Source organism: Brachycentrus maculatus, unplaced genomic scaffold, assembly GCF_059751285.1.
Source record: "Brachycentrus maculatus isolate JH-2025_06_01 unplaced genomic scaffold, ASM5975128v1 h1tg000357l, whole genome shotgun sequence".
In the NCBI taxonomy this organism is placed as follows: domain Eukaryota; kingdom Metazoa; phylum Arthropoda; class Insecta; order Trichoptera; family Brachycentridae; genus Brachycentrus; species Brachycentrus maculatus.
Window position 1 is genome coordinate 72,176 of NW_028281106.1, and position 25,223 is coordinate 97,398.

At 31.0% G+C, this 25,223-nt stretch overlaps 1 protein-coding gene across 1 annotated transcript in view; it reads left to right on the plus strand.

Moving 5' to 3' along the window:
- The window catches only part of Elk (Eag-like K[+] channel), a 235,692-nt gene that overhangs the window by 48,377 nt on the left and 162,092 nt on the right, over window positions 1–25,223 (plus strand). The window contains exon 2 of the mRNA XM_088269582.1: window positions 21,527–21,614. Within this exon, the coding sequence (XP_088125708.1) occupies window positions 21,539–21,614 (76 nt within the window). The 5' untranslated portion in view covers window positions 21,527–21,538. The remainder of the gene's footprint in view (window positions 1–21,526; window positions 21,615–25,223) is intronic.

A 25,223-nucleotide genomic window follows, 5' to 3' on the forward strand; every position in this document is an offset into this window, starting at 1 on the left:
CCCGGGTTCGATCCCAGGGCCCCCCCTGGGATCGAACAGTCAAATAAATATGAGTGATTTTTTCACTCTATTTTTAATTCAATATACCCTGGACTGGTACCTGACGCGGAGGGCTGATCACCTTTCCTTCGTGTGTTATTGATCAATATAACACTGCATTTATATGATGCAGTGCCCTATGCACCATTGGGGTGTGGATAAGGGTGGGAAGAAGAAAATATATTTTTTATGTAAATATTTTTTAGCTTCCTTAAATTTACTTAAGCATATCAACACACTTTTCATAATCTATTAAATATTTGATGTTTTACTTTTATTTTCTCATTCAGTTATTCCACATGCCTAAAGCATATCAATACACCTTTATTAATATATTATATGAGGTTTATGTTGTTTTACTGGTCATTCCTCACTCATTCAGTCCATAAGTTTTAAAACATACCAACAGACTATTATTCTCAATCTATAAGATGTTGCAGGAGCCAAGATGAGGAACTTTTCGACATCAGATCCGCGATAGTGTGATATTTTACTGTTTTTTTTTCCTTATGCATTCATTCCACATATTTCTCAATCGATTGGATATTTGATGATAAACATATATGTATCATTGATCTTTCTTCCAGTTTTTCTTATGTTTACTTTTAATGTATTTTATATATGACAAGCGACTGTTTTATATTCACAGTTCAATTTAACCAGTGCTTGTTCTGTATTGAAAATTCAATTTTACTAATGATGGTTTTATATTCACAGTTCAATTTGACCAGTGAGTGTTTTGTATTCACAATTAATTAAACTAATGATGGTTTTATATTCACAGTTCAATACAACCAGTGATTGTTCTGTATTCTCAATTCAATGTATCTAGTGATTGTTTTATATTCACAGTTCAATTTGACCAGTAATTGTTCTGTATTTACATTTCAATTTAACTAGTGATTGTTTTATATTCACAGTTCAATTTAACCAGTGCTAGTTCTGTATTGACAATTCAATTTTACTAATGATGGTTTTATATTCACAGTTCAATTTAACCAGTGATTGTTCTGTATTCACAATTAATTTAACTAATGATGGTTTTATATTCACAGTTCAATATAACCAGTGCTTGTTCTGTATTCACTGTTCGATTAAACTAATGATTGTTTTATATTCACAGTTCAATTTAACCAGTAATTGTTCAGTATTTGCATTTCAATTTAACAAGTGATTGTTTTATATTCACAGTTCAATTTAACCAGTGCTTGTTCTGTATTCACTATTTGATTAAACTAATGATTGTTTTATATTCACAGTTCAATTTAACCAGTAATTGTTCTGCATTCACAGTTCAATTTTACTAGTGATTGTTCTGTAATTACAGTTCAATTAAATCGGTGATTATTCTGTATCACAGTTCAATTTTACTAATGATTGTTTTATATTCACAGTTCAATTAAGCCAGTGATTGTTCTGTATTCACAGTTAAAATTAACTAGTGATTGTTCTGTATTCAGAGTAAAATTAAACCAGCGATTGTTCTGTTTTCACAACTTAATTTAACTTGTATAAATCATTAAACTATCATATTATCATACTGTTTCCTAGAGCTATAAGCATCTCACTATATATTTGATACATTGATTTTCCTCCCGATATGATATGTCTCACGGAAATCAAACGTGACAAAATATAATTTAACTGTTTCAATTATACAATAATTGCTTTGGTGATATAACCTAAATGCTGCAAACAAACCGAGGGGTTTGAATTATGGGTGGAAATCCTGATTTCATAACTGGCTTTAAATATTAATCTTTTATTTTCCACAATCAGAAAAATTAATAAATTAACTGCATTTACAACAGTTTTAGTGTGTCCAAATACTTATTTACAAATCTGGATTATCTCCAATTATAGGAGTTATTAAGATACTTCCATATTCTTCTTCATCTTTGCTGAGATGTTAAAAAAATAACAAGAAGGTTATTCACCTATATGTTTTATTGTCATTCCTATTTCCAGTTCAACATATATTAGGATTCCGTCTATATATTATTAGCTATTACGGATAAATGCCAAAAACCACAAGTCGCCAATCAATTCTGTAAATGGTCTTGTTATAGGGTTCATTAAACCCAGAGCCTGCCTTGTGCGGGTAATTAACCCTTTGTAAGGGATGGGATTTTCTACAAGTGGAAAAATTAGGGGGGAAAATAATAGGGACGAATATTTTACTCAATATGATCAATTTAATGTGTACAGCCATATAGGCCTATGCTTTTAATGATAAATCAATTTACCATAAATTATGGAAATATATCTGAGTTTTTAATTAACCTACTAACTAACCATCACACCACTTACCCGCAGGGGTAGGTAGAGAGTATATAACGCAACACCAATCTGTTTTTGCAAGCAATCTTCGCCTCTTCCATATTTATGCATCTCCTCATACATCCCCGTCGATTGTTCCAACATCTGAATTGTGACCACTTTCAATTATTTGGAACACTTGATAATGCCAAGTTTTCCTCGGTCTTCCTTTGCTTCTATTTCCAACCACATTCGCTTCATCATTTTTTCCTTTACTCTTCTTTTTTCACTCATCCGAATCACATGCCCAAAACATCACAACCACCTTTATTGATTTTATCAATCATTCTTATCTTAGCCTTGCACACTTTCATTATTTGACCATTCGAATATCTGTCATACATCGTTTTAACGCACGTTCTTCTGAAAGATCGCATTTCGAATTCATTCAGTTTACTTTCATCCTTCTTTTGACAATTCTATGCTTTTCTTCCATAAAATTAATATAAAATAATATTTTCCGGTAAAAACATGATTGGTAAATTAATTTAAGAGTTTAAGTTTTTAATTTATTGCGGAATAAGATTTTTCACATTTATTTTAAGATAAAATAAGAGTTTTTATATTTATTATGGTTTATTTTTATTGTAAAGCGTTCAACATTTTTTATGCGGAAAATGCTGAAAAAAACCATACAATTGATTTTTTCGTTTCTCAATTTTCTGCACTTGAAATGTCATTTAATTTATATTTATAAGCATTTTCCATTACGACGTAGGTACCAACCTACTTTTTCATGTTTTATTTATTTAAGTTTTAAACGCTCATTATCAGAGCTTGATAATTGTGGCAACCCTACCTATAATTCAATATACCCATATGTAGATGTCGCTGACACGAACTTTTTGAAATCCTTCCACACAGTCATTCACTCTAGAGCAGCCATACTAAACCTGCGGCCCGCCAAGCTTTTTTGTGCGGCCCCCAACACATTTATTATCAGAAACATGATTTACAAAATCTGGCATTCTATAAATATAGAATCGTATGTCTTGAGATTTATTTCGACTTTGACGTACAGACATGGAAACCCGAAGAGGATGGTCGTTGTCGTGCCAACATCAGATCTGGTATAAGAGTGTTGCTACTGCACACGCTAGATTTATTCCCAAAAAACAAACATTTGACAGACAAATATGCGCGCTATTATTATTCTGTTTTGGTCACATTTTTATAAATCTCAAATGGTTTTCCAAAAAAACGGAGGTGATGGGTTTCATGATATTTTTTGTCATACCAGTATAGTGTTGCGGCCCGCGTAGCTTTACAAATATATGTATGCGGCCCGAAGAAAAAAAAGGTTGAGTATCATTGCTCTAGAGCTATAGAGTCGTCGGAACATTCCCCCAGACACGCTCCGCTACATTCCCTGAAGTGTGTTTGTCTTCTTACGCAGTGAGGGCTTTCGGGAAGTTGTCGGTATAATTGAGCGGAACTTTGCCACAGTTGGAAATCAATGAAAGTGCGCGAAAAGCTTCTATAATAGGGGTAGAGACTACTTCATCAATGTAACTAACTAACTAACCATCACGCCGCAGGGATAGGCAGAGAGAACAAATAAAACATTTAATTATCTGTTGCATAGAATAATTTCATAATAAAGTACATACTTTATTTTATGGATTGATTTTTTTTTATAACCCTTATCCGCACCTAATGGTGCATAGGGCACTGCATCAAATTGACACAGTGTTATCTTGATCATTACTTACATGAAAGCAAGGTGATCACTTTTGCGCTTCAGGAACCAGTCCAGGGTAATATTAAATCAATATTACAGTGTTAAATCACTAATATTTATTTTCACCTCAACCCCTGAGAATCAAACCCGGGACCTCCAGCACGGTAGCTAAACACGCTGACCATTACACCACGGAGGCGGACCATTATTAATTGTTTAATCAAACACATTTCCTAAGTCTACTGGATTGTATTTTTTTGTTTGAAAATAAAACACATAAAAATAAATATTTTGACAATTGTTTCGTTTGAAAATGCCATAACTAGGCGAAACAATTGCCACAATATTATTTTTTATGTGGTTTTTAACAATAAAATACATCCCAGTAGATTTATGTAAAAAACCTATGTTTGATTTTACAATTCATACATTTATTAAATTGGAGTACTTCAAATTAAACGCCATATCAATAAATATGTACAAACTTTATTATAAAATTATTCTAAAAAAAAATATTGTTTGTGTTCTCTGCCTACTCCTGCGGCGTGATTGTTAGTTGGTTAGTTACATTGATGAAGTGATTTATTGTATTAAAAATCCTGAAACGCAAAAATGGTAGTAACGTAATCGGGTAAATGTAAAGAAATAAAACCTACATTTTGTATATTAAAAGCATTGTTTATTTTGTGTTAAAGTAATAAAACACTCTCATTATCATATTATTTTTGACATCTCATCAAAGATGAAGAAGAATATGGAAGTCTGGGCATTTACGGGGCTGACGACCGTCATAGGCTGGTTTAAGTGATCACTTTACGCACGTGTAACATTCACTGGATTATAAGCTTAATAATAAAAATGAAAATGGTATTTTCTGGCGTTTCTCATGTGTGTGATTATAATCCAGGGTTCGGACATCACATTCTAATATAAGAGTTTCTGCTTTATAAAAAGCTTCTTTACATCTCACCAATAGATGTCTCTAGTGAAGTTCTAGTGATTAAAGAACAAGGTTTCTAAATTGGTTCATATATATATAGAACTCCCAAGAATTTGAGTAGTGTGGTTGTCGATAATGGGTAGAATTGGTGAATGTTACACGTGCGTAAAGTGATCACTTAAACCAGCCTATGACGGTCGTCAGCCCCGTAAATGCCCAGACTTCCATATTCTTCTTCATCTTTGATGAGATGTCAAAAATAATATGAAAATAACTCCTTTAATTGGAGATAATCCAGATTTTGTGAACAAGTATTTGGACACACTCAAAATGTTACTCTCATTTTCATTCAATACCACTTAAAAACACTACTTAATGACTAACGTATAATTGTATTCATGGTATAACACAAAGTGAATGAAATGAAATGATATGATAAGGAGAGTGTTAAATTAAAACCTATCCATTACTTGAATGAATTTAGAAAAATGAAAACCCAGCCATTTTGGTGTTCTCGGATGAATTTTGAGAAACGAAAACCTAATCATTTTGGTGTTATCGGATGAATTTTGAGAAACGAAAACCTAATCATTTTGGTGTTATCGGATGAATTTTGAGAAACGAAAACCTTATCATTTTGGTGTTCTCGGATGAATTTAGAGAAATAGAAATGAAAACCTAACCATTTTGGTGTTTTGGGATGAATTTAGAAAAATAAAAACCTAACCATTTTTGTCCATTGGTGTTTTTGGATGAATTTAGAGAAATAAACCCTAACCATTTTGGTGTTCTCGGATGAACATAGAAAAATGAAAACCTTACTTTATCTGTGTTCTCGGATGAATTTAAATAAATGAAAAACTGAAACTTTTTTTGTATCATAATATGAAAAAATCTAATACTTTTGAAGAAATAAGATTTCTTTTCAAATAAAAATGCAACAAAATATTTTCAAGCATAAAAAGTTCAAACAACTTCATTGTCTTGAAAGCCTCCATTGAAGCTCACTCGACCGTGAATTACGACGAAGGTAAAGCTTTTAAATTCATGTATTTTATTTTTATTCCCTTACTCGCTAGGACCTTTGACATCTCTGACAACTGACATTTAATAAACTCTGGAGACAATTTAGCGACATCCACTTGATTGAAGGATAATGTCACAAAAAAATCCAACAAGTACTTCGGATTTATCTTAAAACGTTGATTTTAAACTGAATCATAAAGTTTTTCTACAAAAAATGTGTTAGGAGGATATATATATTGTATATATATATATATATATATATATATATATATATATATATATATATATATATATATATATATATATATATATTTATATATATATATATATATATATATATGTATATACATATATATGTATATATATATATACATATATATATACATATATATATATATATATATATATATATATATATATATATATATATATATATATATATATATATATATATATATATATATATATTTATATATATGTTTATATATATATGTATATATATATATATATATATATATATATATATATATATATATATATATATATATATATATATATATATATATATATATATATATATATATATATATGTATATATATATGTATATATATATATACATATATATGTATATACATATATATATATATATATATATATATATATATATATATATATATATATATATATATATATATATATATATATATATATATATATATATATATATACAATATATATATCCTCCTAACACATTTTTTGTAGAAAAACTTTATGATTCAGTTTAAAATCAACGTTTTAAGATAAATCCGAAGTACTTGTTGGATTTTTTTGTGACATTATCATTCAATCAAGTGGATGTCGCTAAATTGTCTCCAGAGTTTATTAAATGTCAGTTGTCAGAGATGTCAAAGGTCCTAGCGAGTAAGGGAATAAAAATAAAATACATGAATTTAAAAGCTTTACCTTCGTCGTAATTCACGGTCGAGTGAGCTTCAATGGAGGCTTTCAAGACAATGAAGTTGTTTGAACTTTTTATGCTTGAAAATATTTTGTTGCATTTTTATTTGAAAAGAAATCTTATTTCTTCAAAAGTATTAGATTTTTTCATATTATGTTACAAAAAAAGTTTCAGTTTTTCATTTATTTAAATTCATCCGAGAACACAGATAAAGTAAGGTTTTCATTTTTCTATGTTCATCCGAGAACACCAAAATGGTTAGGGTTTATTTCTCTAAATTCATCCAAAAACACCAATGGACAAAAATGGTTAGGTTTTTATTTTTCTAAATTCATCCCAAAACACCAAAATGGTTAGGTTTTCATTTCTATTTCTCTAAATTCATCCGAGAACACCAAAATGATAAGGTTTTCGTTTCTCAAAATTCATCCGATAACACCAAAATGATTAGGTTTTCGTTTCTCAAAATTCATCCGATAACACCAAAATGATTAGGTTTTCGTTTCTCAAAATTCATCCGAGAACACCAAAATGGCTGGGTTTTCATTTTTCTAAATTCATTCAAGTAATGGATAGGTTTTAATTTAACACTCTCCTTATCATATCATTTCATTTCATTCACTTTGTGTTATACCATGAATACAATTATACGTTAGTCATTAAGTAGTGTTTTTAAGTGGTATTGAATGAAAATGAGAGTAACATTTTGAGTGTGTCCAAATACTTGTTCACAAAATCTGGATTATCTCCAATTAAAGGAGTTATTTTCATATTATTTTTGACATCTCATCAAAGATGAAGAAGAATATGGAAGTCTGGGCATTTACGGGGCTGACGACCGTCATAGGCTGGTTTAAGTGATCACTTTACGCACGTGTAACATTCACCAATTCTACCCATTATCGACAACCACACTACTCAAATTCTTGGGAGTTCTATATATATATGAACCAATTTAGAAACCTTGTTCTTTAATCACTAGAACTTCACTAGAGACATCTATTGGTGAGATGTAAAGAAGCTTTTTATAAAGCAGAAACTCTTATATTAGAATGTGATGTCCGAACCCTGGATTATAATCACACACATGAGAAACGCCAGAAAATACCATTTTCATTTTTATTATTAAGCTTATAATCCAGTGAATGTTACACGTGCGTAAAGTGATCACTTAAACCAGCCTATGACGGTCGTCAGCCCCGTAAATGCCCAGACTTCCATATTCTTCTTCATCTTTGATGAGATGTCAAAAATAATATGATAATGAGAGTGTTTTATTACTTTAACACAAAATAAACAATGCTTTTAATATACAAAATGTAGGTTTTATTTCTTTACATTTACCCGATTACGTTACTACCATTTTTGCGTTTCAGGATTTTTAATACAATAAATCACTTCATCAATGTAACTAACCAACTAACAATCACGCCGCAGGAGTAGGCAGAGAACACAAACAATATTTTTTTTTAGAATAATTTTATAATAAAGTTTGTACATATTTATTGATATGGCGTTTAATTTGAAGTACTCCAATTTAATAAATGTATGAATTGTAAAATCAAACATAGGTTTTTTACATAAATCTACTGGGATGTATTTTATTGTTAAAAACCACATAAAAAATAATATTGTGGCAATTGTTTCGCCTAGTTATGGCATTTTCAAACGAAACAATTGTCAAAATATTTATTTTTATGTGTTTTATTTTCAAACAAAAAAATACAATCCAGTAGACTTAGGAAATGTGTTTGATTAAACAATTAATAATGGTCCGCCTCCGTGGTGTAATGGTCAGCGTGTTTAGCTACCGTGCTGGAGGTCCCGGGTTTGATTCTCAGGGGTTGAGGTGAAAATAAATATTAGTGATTTAACACTGTAATATTGATTTAATATTACCCTGGACTGGTTCCTGAAGCGCAAAAGTGATCACCTTGCTTTCATGTAAGTAATGATCAAGATAACACTGTGTCAATTTGATGCAGTGCCCTATGCACCATTAGGTGCGGATAAGGGTTATAAAAAAAAATCAATCCATAAAATAAAGTATGTACTTTATTATGAAATTATTCTATGCAACAGATAATTAAATGTTTTATTTGTTCTCTCTGCCTATCCCTGCGGCGTGATGGTTAGTTAGTTAGTTACATTGATGAAGTAGTCTCTACCCCTATTATAGAAGCTTTTCGCGCACTTTCATTGATTTCCAACTGTGGCAAAGTTCCGCTCAATTATACCGACAACTTCCCGAAAGCCCTCACTGCGTAAGAAGACAAACACACTTCAGGGAATGTAGCGGAGCGTGTCTGGGGGAATGTTCCGACGACTCTATAGCTCTAGAGCAATGATACTCAACCTTTTTTTTCTTCGGGCCGCATACATATATTTGTAAAGCTACGCGGGCCGCAACACTATACTGGTATGACAAAAAATATCATGAAACCCATCACCTCCGTTTTTTTGGAAAACCATTTGAGATTTATAAAAATGTGACCAAAACAGAATAATAATAGCGCGCATATTTGTCTGTCAAATGTTTGTTTTTTGGGAATAAATCTAGCGTGTGCAGTAGCAACACTCTTATACCAGATCTGATGTTGGCACGACAACGACCATCCTCTTCGGGTTTCCATGTCTGTACGTCAAAGTCGAAATAAATCTCAAGACATACGATTCTATATTTATAGAATGCCAGATTTTGTAAATCATGTTCCTGATAATAAATGTGTTGGGGGCCGCACAAAAAAGCTTGGCGGGCCGCAGGTTTAGTATGGCTGCTCTAGAGTGAATGACTGTGTGGAAGGATTTCAAAAAGTTCGTGTCAGCGACATCTACATATGGGTATATTGAATTATAGGTAGGGTTGCCACAATTATCAAGCTCTGATAATGAGCGTTTAAAACTTAAACAAATAAAACATGAAAAAGTAGGTTGGTACCTACGTCGTAATGGAAAATGCTTATAAATATAAATTAAATGAAATTTCAAGTGCAGAAAATTGAGAAACGAAAAAATCAATTGTATAGTTTTTTTCAGCATTTTCCGCATAAAAAATGTTGAACGCTTTACAATAAAAATAAACCATAATAAATATAAAAACTCTTATTTTATCTTAAAATAAATGTGAAAAATCTTATTCCGCAATAAATTAAAAACTTAAACTCTTAAATTAATTTACCAATCATGTTTTTACCGGAAAATATTATTTTATATTAATTTTATGGAAGAAAAGCATAGAATTGTCAAAAGAAGGATGAAAGTAAACTGAATGAATTCGAAATGCGATCTTTCAGAAGAACGTGCGTTAAAACGATGTATGACAGATATTCGAATGGTCAAATAATGAAAGTGTGCAAGGCTAAGATAAGAATGATTGATAAAATCAATAAAGGTGGTTGTGATGTTTTGGGCATGTGATTCGGATGAGTGAAAAAAGAAGAGTAAAGGAAAAAATGATGAAGCGAATTTAGCGACATCCACTTGATTGAAGGATAATGTCACAAAAAAATCCAACAAGTACTTCGGATTTATCTTAAAACGTTGATTTTAAACTGAATCATAAAGTTTTTCTACAAAAAATGTGTTAGGAGGATATATATATTGTATATATATATATATATATATATATATATATATATATATATATATATATATATATATATATATATATATATATGTATATACATATATATGTATATATATATATACATATATATATATACATATATATATATATATATATATATATATATATATATATATATATATATATATATATATATATATATATATATATATATATATATATATATATATATATATATATATATATATATATATTTATATATATGTTTATATATATATATGTATATATATATATATATATATATATATATATATATATATATATATATATATATATATATATATATATATATATATATATATATATATATATATATATATATATATATATATATATATATATATATATATATATATATAGTGCATAGTCTGTCCCCTTGAAGTTGGAAATCACTCTGGAAAAAGCTTCTATGTCCTTTGCTGCTAGTGACAATTCCTCCAGATCTTATAATATGTTTCTCAGCCATGACATTACTTCTCGACTTCCGCTTGCCTCGACTTTACAGTCAGAAGGCTTCCAGGTATGTTTATAGTACTCACATTCAATACAACAGTACTGACCACGCATATCATTTAAACATTTTCTCTCCATGTTAAAAAAAAAATTAGTCATATTTTAGTACATTGCTATCTTATATAATTTGTTACGAATACCGTATGAAAATTAAGTTCATGTGAACGCATTCGTTCTTCATTAATAAAGATTAAATATAATGATACTCCTGACGTGAGTCGGTTTTACGTTCATAAAAATTTCCATGACAGTAATCAATCACAACTTTTGAATCGGTTGTGAAAGAACCGGAACCCCATTTTAAAAGTATGAACCATAAAAATACGATCTTAATATTAAAATCCCAAAATCCTGAATAGAAAATGAACTCCTTTCAGTTTTAAATATGACGGCGGTATAAATGATTAAAATAAAGAAAAAAAATTCTATCAACATTGCTTATGCTGGGGCGTTGGATATCTTTTAAGGTTTAAAATAAAATATATATGCTCACGGATATCCAAAGTCGCACTATCTGATTGAGGATTAAACGAAACACAATAAAGCACATGTAATAAAATGTGATTATTCAATATGCTTTTAAATCCTTTATTCTGTTTAAATGGTGTCTTTTCACCCTGTCATACTAAAATAATATCATTTCATTAAAATTTAACAGTTGAATAAACCACTTTAATGAGTTTTATTTATACAAACGACTAGTCGTATATATATAAAAATAACTCATTAAATTGGTATATTCAAGTGTTTAATTTTATTAAAATAATCATGTCATTCCACAACGATACTGCCGAATTAATAAATAATATAATATAATATCATATCTACTTCTGTGACTTACTCCTCAAAATATCCTAAAAAAAATACAACAATAATTTAAACCAGCTGGCCGTATACATAGATTCCAAAAATATAGTATTCGTTTCCGAAAATTTGAGTAGCGTGGTTGTCAATCATGCTGAGATGTCATATAGTTAATTAATTATTAATTGTTCTACAAAACCATTTCATCATCTCTCAAATAACTGAGCTGTAAGGAGATTAGGATGAAGTACGTCAAGATTCCCTCAGAACAAGCAAATCAGGATGACTACAATACGACGAATAAATTCGTTCCGATGTCATATATTCGCCTTATTATCTCCTCCGCGGAACGGTACTGCTGGGAGGAAATCTCTTTGGGAACTCGCTGAATTGTCTTCCAACTAACCTATGAATAAATTTCCTTTGTTCCTTCACCACTTTGATCATAATCTCCATGCCGAGATCATGAAATAAAATTAATATTTTATTTTCGCGTATAATACACGAATTTGTCAGGTCTTACAATGGCTAAATTATTATATTTAGTGTTGAGTAGCTTAGTTTAATTATTACTATGAATACAATTACTAAGAAATATATGTATATCTTAAGCGTTTTCTATTGTATAGAGATTACACATGAAATATTGCTACAATACATTATATTTATGTGTATATTTATGTAACGTATGTATGTGTGTCCAATATAGATGTCTGTTCTGAACTCACATGTACTGTGGCATGAGATTGGTTAATATATCTAGGAGTTCCGAGAAATTGAGTAGTGGGTTGTCAATCACGGGTGGAATGGTGAACGTTACACCCGTTTTAAATGATCATTTAACTAACCTATGACGGGTCATAGGTTGACTGTAAGTATTCTTCTTCATCTTTGTTGAGTTGTCAAAATATATTATATATAAAATTATGTCAATTTAATTAATTTATCTTTTATATGACTTTATTCTACTTTTAGCGTACCTATTTTTATTTCTAATTTTTTTACTTTAAAAAAAAAGATCGTAATGTTACTATATAACCACACACCGAGATAAAAGTGTACTGGTTTTGAGACGTATCCGTCTCTTCATCAGGGCAATTACTACAACATCATGTATACAACACTATTCCTTGTACATATCAGAAAGGGAAGTTTTTTAAGGCAACCAATTAACATTTAAATATATTAAAAGAATGATAATTTTAGGGCAGCTCGAGATTTGGTATAATTATAGTTTATGTCTGAAGAGATACGTCTACGCAAAGAGCCAAATGCGGCTCGCGAACCTATTCTTCCGACCCCTGCTTTAGGCAAAATACGTTTTGAACGAGACCGAGGGATGAATTCATTAAAATTTTCCCAGAGGGCTTCTCCGCTTCAAAATTTATCAGTATCATTTTTGTAACGAAATTCTTAAATACCATTTGTCAAAGATCCCCCTTTTTTCGAAGAAATGAAAAATTGAAAATCTACTTTTCGGGCACAATGAAGCGATATTCTTTCAGTTAAATTATAAGCTGAGTCTTTCGGCTTTCAAATATCCGGAGATGATTTTCAATGACGAGATGTTTTGTGAATTTATTATCAGAATACACAGACCCTTTAGAAAGTGTCACCTTTGAGTAATTCGTTATCCATTTCCATTTTCTTTTAAAAAAAACATATGTATAAGATATAGACCAGAGCAGACATAGCAAGAACCAAATCTCCTCTAAGATCTTCAGAAATGAGGACATTGAGGTGCATAACCGGAAACACGTTAATGGACCGAATAAAAAACACGGAAATTCGGAAAATATGTAGTACAGATGATATAGGGAATACAGCAAACGAGACGATCCTGGAATGCTCATGTCAATAAAATGCAAGAAAATATACTGTTCCAAATTGCTTTTCAAGAAAACCCAGATGGAAGAAGGCCATCTGGAAGACCTACAAAGCAATAGCGTGACAGTTGACAGTCTAAATCATAAGAAAAAGATAACGGAACAGACAGATCTTCGGATCTATAAGAAGAAGAAATAGTATTTCAAGACACCCATGATATGTGTCGCCTACTTTCAAAATCCGCCAGATCCAATTTCATAAGATTTTAAAATAAATACTCTATCGTAATGCCAATTGTGGGTTTTATTGTTTAAAATATTTAGATACTTGAAAACCCTACTAAAAAATACTTCGGTTTTCAAATTCGGTTATATTCATGAAACTTGCCTTCTGACCCATATCGGCTAATAAAAGAACGGGGATAGGTCAAAAATTAAGATGACGTTGTTAACGGTTTGTGTCTCGTGTTTTTTTCAAATATTTTTTTAAATACACATTAAAATTAAAGGAAGACGAGGGGGTAGGAACTTTAACTTATATTCATTCATTTATTTATATTATTATTTTATTAGTGAGAACATAAACAATAGGAGGAAGGCTTTAGTCATTATCATATTCTTCATCCTTCAACGTTCCAAGGACACAACTCTAAAATTTTAACTTAGCTTCACATGCGGTGTTTGAAAATAATGCGGAATACACCAAAACAAGTGTCAAAATACATTTCAATAAATAATGGTATTTGCCAAGTAACTTTAAAACTAAAAATGAATTATCCAGTGTCTGATAGAATAAATTGTTCATCAATTGGTGTGGATGGAAGAAAAAAATAATCTTTTTTTGGCATCAATAAATTTCTTTATTTAGATTGTTTTCTGAATCGTGATAATTTGCTTTCGGAGTTTGGAAATCCACTCTGGAATTTCTGAGTTCCTGCTTCACATTACATTTCTTACACTTGTGGTTCTATATTAAAGGACCGAACAATCTGAGAAGTTGCTCAGTTAGGGAGAGGGAGTACGTCATCATTCGCCAATCCACTCGACTTTGAGAGCTTTTCGAAGGGCTTTCCGAAGAGTTCGAAGCGGAAGGGGTATTTTATACCTCACTCGGTTTCCTGAGGGTGATTTTTATACTCTTGTGTGTGACGTAAAAAAAATAACTAACCAACACGCCGCTTACGCAGGAGTAGGCAGTGAGAATAAAACTTAACAATAATCAGTCAATAATAATTTGCAAACAATCTTTGCCTCTTCCGACTCCTGACCTGACCGCGTCCGAGTATTTGAAATACTTAATCAAGCCTAGTTTTTCTCGATCTTCCTCTGCTCTATTTCCAACTATATTCGCGTCATAAATTTACTATTTAAATTTTAGGAAATCATGAATATAAAAGCAATTTTATGATGTTACATGATACCATCTATGATTGGATTTAGAAGTATTTTATTTAGCAGAGACCATTTTATTTGTATGCAAGATCCGAACCGGGATTAATTTACATACCGAAAAACACCTAAAAAAAATATTTTTTTAACTTTTATGCAGGTTATACTTTGACCATTTATTTTATTAATTACTTGACCAGCCTATAGCGGGTCGTAAGCCTTGCAAATACCCAGACTTCCATGTCTTTTTTCGTACGTGCACAGAATTGCACTAGAAAATTGTGTCACGCTGCTATGCATTTAAAGTAGAATTGAGTTTTGCCATTTTAAGTATTTGGACACACTCAAAATGGTGTGAAAAAGATTTTCATTCATTAAATTAAATATTTAATATATTGCTTGAAAATTTTAAAATTAATTTAACTATTTATGGTACCTACATTATAAGCTCAGAAGCTTGATAATAAGAAAAAAATGGGATGTTTATTAAATCGTTTTCCAATGAATTTTCGTGCTATTTTTATCAAAGGGGACACCCCCATTGAACAACTCTCAAATTATTGTGTTATCAATATTCTACTGAAAAGGGCGGATTTTCTCGGAAATACTTTCACACGAATTACGGAGCTTTACAGGCATACGGAATATTGCAAACAAACCAACAGAACAACTGACAGGGCTTCCCGGTAACCGCGGAAATAAAATATTTAATGCCAGAACACTCGAAGCGTCATTTAGGGAGGAAAAGCTCCATGAAAAATTTGTACGTTAAATTTTTTTCTTCAATTTGAGACATTTTGGTTTAGCATGATTTTTTCTTTTATGTAATACTGATAGAATTTTTTTGTTCTGTTTTTTAATAGTGTTTTTTTTTAACGTTTGAAATGCACGTTTTTTCAATAAGAGACGTTTTTTACTACTAAACATTACAGATTTAATATTTTTTTTATTTTCTATAAATACTATCTAAGTTTTTTTCGATTATAAACCTTTTTTCTGCACTAAACATGACATGATTTGTTCCATTATTACATAAATATTTTTTTTTGTTGGTTAGTTTTTTTTTTAAAAACATGTTTTCTTTAAAACTGTGTTTTTTTTTTATTATCAATTACATATATTTTTTCTCTGCTAAAGATGACTTGATTTGTTCCATTATTACAGAAATATTTTTTTTTGTTCGTTAGTTTCTTTAAAATACATGTTTTCTTTAAAATCGTGTTTTCTTTTATTATCAATTACATATATTTTTTCTTTACTAAACATGACATGATTTGTTCCATTATTATAGAAATAATTAGTTTCTTTACAATACATGTTTTCTTTGAAATCATGTTTTTTTTATTATCAATTACATATATTTTTTCTTTACTAAACATGACATGATTTGTTCCATTATTACAGAAATAAAATTTTTTGGTCGTTAGTTTCTTTACAATACATGTTTTCTTTGAAATCATGTTTTTTTTTTATTATCAATTACATATATTTTTTCTCTACTAAACATGACATGATTTGTTCCATTATTACAGAAATAATATTTTTTTTTCGTTGGTTTTTTTTTTAATGGAGTTTTCTATGCGTTCTAAATTCAAGTTTATTTTACAATTAGAGACTCATTTGCGCTACCAAACATGACATGATTTGTTCCATTATAACTGAGATAATAGTTTTTGTTCTTTTTTAATACTGATTTTTGCATCTCGAAATTAAAGTTTTTTTTTCAGTTAGAAACCTTTTTTCTCCACGTCATGATTTGTTCCATTATTATTATTCTTCTTCTTCTTCTCATTATTATAGGCCTTGCGGCCTGTTTTTAAGAGGGATTAGCCTCCTGCGACGTCGATTCCCAGCTATCGACCCATCTCTTTGGTGGTCTGCCTGGGAGTCGTCTACCATGGGGTTGGCCGTACAGTGCGATGTGGGGGAGTCTGGATAGTTCCATTCTCCTCACATGCGCATACCATTGTCTCCTTCGTTGCCTTCCCCACCTAACGACATCTTCGATCTCGCATATTTCCCTGGTCCTGGCATTTCTGATTCTATCTCGAAGACTCCATTATAATTGATAATTTTATTTTTTATTATTATTTAAATGGTGTTTTGTAAACGTTAATTTTTTTTTAATTAAAGATACTTTCGTAACTAAAAATGACATGATTAAATAAAATTCCAAATAGTTTTTATCAAAAGTTTTTAATTTTTCAAATTTCTAAACAACCTAATTGCACATATGACAGTGTTTTTCTCACGCATATTTGCACAAGTATTTGGTTATATTTTGCACTGAAAAAACATCACTATGAACTCCTTATCCCGAGGCGAATGTCGGATACAGAGTCAAGCTATCCAAAACCGAAATGGTACAAAACAATTCCATTTTTTCTTCAGGGAAATAACAATTGATGTAAGTTAATCTATACACTGAATCGGTTTGAGCGGTTGCTCGGAGAACCGCTCTCAAATGGCCATATCACATTTTATTAAAATAGCAAGATCATTTGTGAGAATAAATCCCTCGAGGTAAAAGATTTGCGATTTTATTTTATGTATTTTAATATTTATCATCGTTTCACACTACCTAACTGAATCAGGTACTGTTTTTGTAAGCCTTCTTTTAAAAACATTAAACAGGAAGTAATACCACAACTTTACGGCCCAATGTACGATTAATCGTAACTTAATTTACTTAAAACTCAGGTAACATTTAACGTAATCGACTATTTTGCATTGAATACCATTTTTGTATTGAAAAAAAATAGTTTTACTTTGAAATAAATATAATATTTTAAAGAAAAGAGTTATTGAAAGGCCTTACATTTTAAGCCTTGGTTTAAAAAATAATTCAAAATATAAATTCCAATATTTTCTAGAAAAAATATACCTTGAGACAGGTCTGGCTCTTAGTGAGGTCGATTGCTAAATAAATGGATGTTTGCGAGTTCCCCCTTAAGGAGTCTATATAACCAATGAAAACTCATCCAACGAAGAGTTGATAATCTTTCAATTAAGTTTACTCACGATGATTATATCACTTAAGCCTGCCATTGACAGATCGTAGGCCCTTTAAATTCCTTACATTTTTCCTTCGAATTAAAGAAATTTAAATCACTGCAAACTAAAATCTTTGAAGTTTTATCCTCCAAATGAAAGATGCGTATTTCTTTCAAACAATGATCCCTACGGAATGATTTAAATTTTAACCGTATTTATTTGCGATGTCAAGAAATTTCTCTGACATAGCTTGTAGCAAAAATAATAACAAAGTAGCGAGTTAACAATACTTTTATTTATCTTTTCCGTATTAATGTTACGAGTATAAAAACAGTAAATACATCTTGGAAACTTGCTTTATTCTGAAGAATCTTTCAAGCAGTAAAATTGTTTACTTGAAATGTTTATGTATCTTGAAAAATATATAGAAAATTGCGCTATATGGAAAATAAAATCAAAATTCAGTTTATATTTTTTGGATTAATTTTTAAATCAAACACACATTTTTTTAGTCTGCTAAATTATATTTTATTTAAAAAAACACATGAAAATTAATATAATGACAATTGTTTCGCCTAGAAACGAATGTGAAAATAATGGACTGACGGTCCTTATATGGATTTACAATTCTAGATACTAAAATAATAGTTTTAATATGTACGGTAATAATTTACGGAAGACAACAATAGTCTTCTTCTTCTTCTTTTTGTAGATCCTAGGGATCTGTTTGTGCCTCCGCATGTCGCTCTTGGGAGATAACAATAGTCAACAACATTTAATCTTCACATTCGTTTGGAAATGCCGTAACTAGGCGAAACAATTTTCACAGTATTAATTTTTGAGTTTTTTTTTAAAAATAAAATACAACTTAGTAGACTCAAAAAATCTGTGTTTGATTTAAAAATTAAAACAAACATTAAAATGGAGTTCTACAAATTAAACGATGTGTGTTAGATATTCAAATGTTAAAATAAGGAAAAAAATGCTAGGCTGAGATAAGTTTTTTCGATTAAATTAAGTAATGTGTATTGAATTGAGCAATGTGTGGTTTGAACATGTGAAATATTAAATTGAAAGAACTGTAAGACAAATTTATGAGGCGAATGTGGCTGGTAATTGTTGTTGTGGTTAGTCTTTTTTGGCCGTCCTCGTTCTGTTCTCCCGTTCATAATACCCAAATATACTTTCTTAGTCATTCTCTCACTATCCATTCGCTCCATATGTCCATACAAAAATACATGTTATATAAGTATAACCATGAAGTAAGAAGTAAGTATGATTTTTTTCTTTCTTCTTCTCAGCCTTATTCCTCATTAAGGGTTGTGACCCTTGCAGAAGCAATGACTCTTCTCCAGTTATCCCTTGACTGCGCTGCACGTAGCGCTCCAACCACCGAGGTGCCTGCTGCTGCCTTAACTCTTTCCGGTCTATATATATTTTTAAAATAATTCCATCAGGTCCACAATAGATTTACAGCATCACAGGGTAAAACAATACATCCAAGTTTTTTTTTTAATAACACTTGTGTTAAAAATTTATTTTTATTTCGAATGTATCATACTGTAAAACATCACAGGGTAAAACAATACATCTCAGTATACCGCACACTAAATACGAGTGAGAAAAAAATATGTTTGCTTGTATTTTAACACTAAACTAATGAAGAAAAAAATGTCGAATGACATTCGACATAGGACTCACCGGAATAAAGTCGATGTCGAATGACATTCGACATAGGACTCACCGGAATAAAGTCTTTGTCGAATGACATTCGACATAGGACCGGAAAGGGTTAATTTGATCGGTCGTTCGTGTGGGGATCTTCCTCTCCCTCTCTTTCCCTCCAGGCTACCGATCACAACTAGTCGCTCCAGGCTATCCTCGTTGCCACGCCCAACGTGACCAAAAAAATTAAAATACTTATGTTTTTTTCTTTAAAATACATATTATGCATTTCCTTTGTTGATAGCACTACGATTATCAACAAAATAAACTTTTATATTATCCACTGACACTTCGTGATGGAATTGCATTTTTAATTTATTATTAGATTAAAACCAATATTTTTAGCTTTTCCACTTTTTTATTTGACCAGCGACCGGGTTTCGTCGTTACCGACATCATCAGACTGGTGATGATGTCGACCGGTGATGATGTCGACTGGTGATGATGTCGAGTCTGATGATGTCGGTAACGACGAAACCCGATCGCTGGTCAAATAAAAAAGTGGAAAAGCTAAAAATATTGGTTTTAATCTAATAATAAATTAACAAAATAAACTTCACAAAAACCACAGACGTTTAAGCGATATCTGGGTTTTATTAAAAACGATATATAGTTTTTAATAAAACCCAGATGTGGTTTAAATCACAAAAAAAAAACAAAAGTACATCCTTTTTTTAAAGTTTATCTAGCAATCTTTATGCGGTTCCATTTCAACTGAATGCTTTTTGTTAAACTTCTCTTCCAGATTTATTTTCAAAACATTTAAACCACATTTTCACATATTTTCCTAAGAGTAAAATGCAACCAGGTTAGCTAGTTTTTACGCCTTTTAAATTTTAATCCCTGGGTGCAGTTCGTACGTGCACAGAATTGCACTAGAAAATTGTGTCACGCTACCATGCATTTAAAGTAGAATCAAGTTTTGCCATCATTAAAATGAGGAAAACATTTTTTCTGCAATATCACTCATTGCTTTTAAAATATTAAGCTGTACAGTAAAAATCCATTAATGATTTAATTATACATGTTAATTTTTATTGTAAACATAATTAATAGATTTACCATCCTTATTACCTTACCCTCCTTTATGGGTATTTCTGAAAAAAAATGTGGAGTAAAAAGTAAGTATTTAAAAGGTCAAAGAGCCACATGCGGCTCCCGAGCCACACTTTGACGACCTATTTGTGCCGGAGCCGCACTTAAAAGGTCAAAGAGCCACATGCGGCTCCCGAGCCACACTTTGACGACCTATTTGTGCCGGAACTGCACTTAAAAGGTCAACGAGTCACATGCGGCTCCCGAGCCACACATATAAATAAAAGAGTTTCTACTCAATAAAAAAAGCTTAATCATCTCACCAGTAGATGTCTCTAGTTAAAATTCTGGTGATTCAAGTACAATATTTCGAAATTGGATCATATATATAGAACTTCCAAGAAATTGAGTAGTGTGATTGTCAATCATGGGTAGAATTGGTGAATGTTACACGTGTGCAAAGTTATCACTTAAGTCAGCCTATGTCGGTCCCGTAAATACTCAGACTTCCATATCCTTCTTCATCCATGTTGAATTGTCAAAAAAGAATATGAATATTAAATAAATTCTATGAAATGAAAAGGATATTCATAGTTGGGTTACGTAAATATATTTTTTTTGTGTTTTCAGGCTTGGTGCGGGATGCCTGCCCGCCGGGGGCTGCTCGCCCCGCAGAACACGTTTCTGGATACCATCGCCACCCGATTCGATGGCACACGTGAGTTTCGGATTTCCTTCAATTTACCTCATTTTAAAACCGTATTTTGGCTTTTTTCGTAGAATTAATTTCAGCCCTGGCAACATTGCCAATGAAATTTGATCCTGTTGAGGATACCGATATCAAACATATAAACATATAAATAACAAACATATAAATAAATGTGGATCAAACTCTCGCAGCGCTACCCTTTGGTAATTCATCAGATCATTTCTTCAATTATTATTATTATTTATTTATTTCTTTTAAAGTTACATTTTTGAGTAAAACATAATACAATTTCTAAACATTTATACATATGCCAAACTTATAGTTTTAGATTCGCTGGGCCTCTCCAAAAAAGAGACTGAGCTCTTGTGCTTGGAGAGGGACTTGCACTCCAGGTTTAATGTTTAATATAATAAATGGTATAATAGTATTTTTTTATATTTTTTCAAGATTTATATATATTGGGCATTTATTTTTTTCTTAAGCATTTTTATATCTTTTTTTTTATTTCTTTAGGGAGTTTATTGAAATATTGAATTCCCAAATATTTGAAGTTTTGTTGATATTGTTAAGTATTACATTTTGGAGTTGAAAAATCATTTTTGAATTGTGTATTTTTTCATAAAGTGTGAAATATCTCCGTTATTTTTTTAAGAGAAATATTTATGTCTTTATTATCAACAAAAGTACTTCAATTTCATTATATCTCTGTGTGCCTACTTAGGCTCTTAGCTACTTGGCTCATTATTAGAAAATAGGTATCAAATTGTGGTAGAGTGGATTTGAACCCAGAAAGTCTTACTCAAGAGACCTCGACACTAACCACGGGACCATAACCCAACAATTATTGTTATTATTTTTCATGATGATTTTCATTGTTGATAACTGTGATAATTTTTCATTTTTACCGACATCATCAGACTGGTGATAAAACCCAGTCATTGGTAAAATTAAATTTAAATGTAAAAAACTATCTTTTTTTATTTTTTATTTTTACAAAAATGTTAATAATATTAGCCTTTGCGGGAGTACAAAAATTGATGTCCGAATTCTCTGGGGAGTGGGTTCTTTTTACATGATTTTTTTTTCTTCATTAAATCGATGTATTATGAAGATAGAAATTATGTTAAAACATTTTTAAAAAAAACAAATTAATTAAAGAAATATTTTTCAATTATGACAAAATTACACAGATGTCATTGCTATACAAGTTACGTCATACTAACTGACAGACGGACTTCGACGTTCATTAACGTCCATACTCCTTTAAGGGAAATTCGCACTGACGTTCATTTACGTCCATACTCTCGGACTGGTTAGTATATAACCACTTACCGAGATTTTAATGTCTACGGGTTTCGAGACGTACCCGGCCCTTCGTCCGAACAATCACTACCACAGCATGCAAACAATACAACCCTTTGCATGCTGTGGTAGTGATTGTCCTGACGAAGAAACAGGTACGTCTCTCTAAAAATTTCGATGAGTAGTTATATACTTATATTATTAACATTTTTGTAAAAAAATAAATAAGTAAAAATGACTAACCAGTAAGTAAATGCTTTAAGTATTAATAATATTGAGAATATCTTTTTCTTCTTTTTATGTCATGTCAGGTCTCCTCGACTATCACTTGAAAGTATTAAATATGTCCCTGTCTTTGGCAGCTCTAAACAGCGTCTAAACTATTTTATTTTTATTTTTAAAAGAATTAACAACTTTGTGGTATGCTAAGGAAACATATAAAATAACATCTCCTTATAATTTATCGCAGTTTGTAATACCACTTAAAAATGGTTTATAAGTGGTATTACACTAAGTGAACGATGAATGATAAGGAGAGTATTAGCGCCTAAACTGTATTTTTTTTAAATTACCTAACGTCCAAGTGACTCTGAAATCTAGCTATGGCTTATGCAACACCGCTTATAATGACCCAACTCAGGCTTCAACTTTTTGAGTTTCATAGCCTATGCCTACTCGTGAGTGGATTTACTCTTTATGTTTAAAGTTACTATAATTTCATGCAATTCATGAGTGAAAATTCTAGGCAAAAACACTCGCTGCGCCTAAACTGTTTCAATATCGGAAGATTGGAGATATTCCTTCTGCCTACACCTCGTCGATCTTTTATTTTGTCTTTCATGATTATGTTCAATAGCACGTGTTTGTCTTCTCTTAGCACAAGACCCAGATAGGAAACCTATCAGAATTTGATATCAGTCAGCAACTATCTTTGTACGTTTTCTCTTTGGAGCACATTCACGTTTCTGACCATATTGGTCCATGGAATGCGTAGCATTCTACGATGTAACTACATTTCGAATCCCCTAACCGGTTCATAGAACTGATCTTGAGTGTTTACAATTCAACACCATATCGTTGTCATACAGGAGAAAGTGACCAAGTGCATTGTTTTACGAAAACGTGATAATTGACTATTTAATATCTTACTAGCTTAATATTGCCCTAAAAAATCCTAAAGGATTTTAAACTTGGAAGTATAATATATTGACTTGTTAAAAATGACTAACTGCATTGGTGTTTATTTTCTTGCCGAGCAAAACTGACTTAAATGCCCCCCCTGAATATTTTACGTTTTGGTAGTTGGTCACTTTCACCTGTACGACTACAATATAATACTGACCAAACATAACACCTAAACATTATTAGCTGGTATAATCTATGTCAGCGTGTTTAGCTACCGTGCTGAAGGTCCCGGGTTCGATTCCCAAGGGGGTGAAAATAAATATTAGTGATTTTGCACTGTAATATTTATTCAATATTACCCTGGACTGGTTCCTGAAGCGCAAGAGTGATCACCTTATCTTCATGTAAGTAATGACCAAGATAACACTGCGTCAATTCGATGCAGTGCCCTATGCACCATTGGGTGCGGATAAGGGTTATTAGTAAGTAAGTAAGTAATAATGTATGCAGTTGTTTTTTTATTACCATATATAAAATGCAGTTTCACCAAGAAATGTCAGTAGGTACATAAGTATTTTTTAAAAATAAAATATTAAGTTTAACAGAAAGGTTAAAGAAAATTATAAAGAAAAAAAATGGTGCTAGTTAGTTATTTGAATGAAGGAGATAGAATGACGATTAGTACGTCGTATACCTGAGATACTGCATACGGAAACAAATGCGTTCATATCGTCACGTATGATCCCCGGGTCACTTCCTGTTGAATCTCCTATCAGAACGTAAAATTAATTTTTCCATTGAACACATAATATCTTCACATGAAAGTCTAGCATTTGAAAATCAATTAAGATTTTTAACTAGAAATAACAATGGAGTTGTTTTGACAGAGGATTTAGACTTGACCTTTTTGTACGTGATAGGACGACATATTCGTATATTTATATTCTACGGTCACTATCCCAGACCTTCGCAGAACGCGTCCTTGAAATTAAATGATTAATTTGTTGATGTTACTTCCTCCGTTTTGGATATATGTATAATCAAACCAAATGTTTACTTATCTGGCAGTTTGCCTGTTATTAACAACACGGCTATTGATTGGATTTCTGATATTGAAACAGAACCACTAATTAGCATTACATGTAATACGTAATTAATTAAATACATTTTACCATCGTTTTCATATGAAAT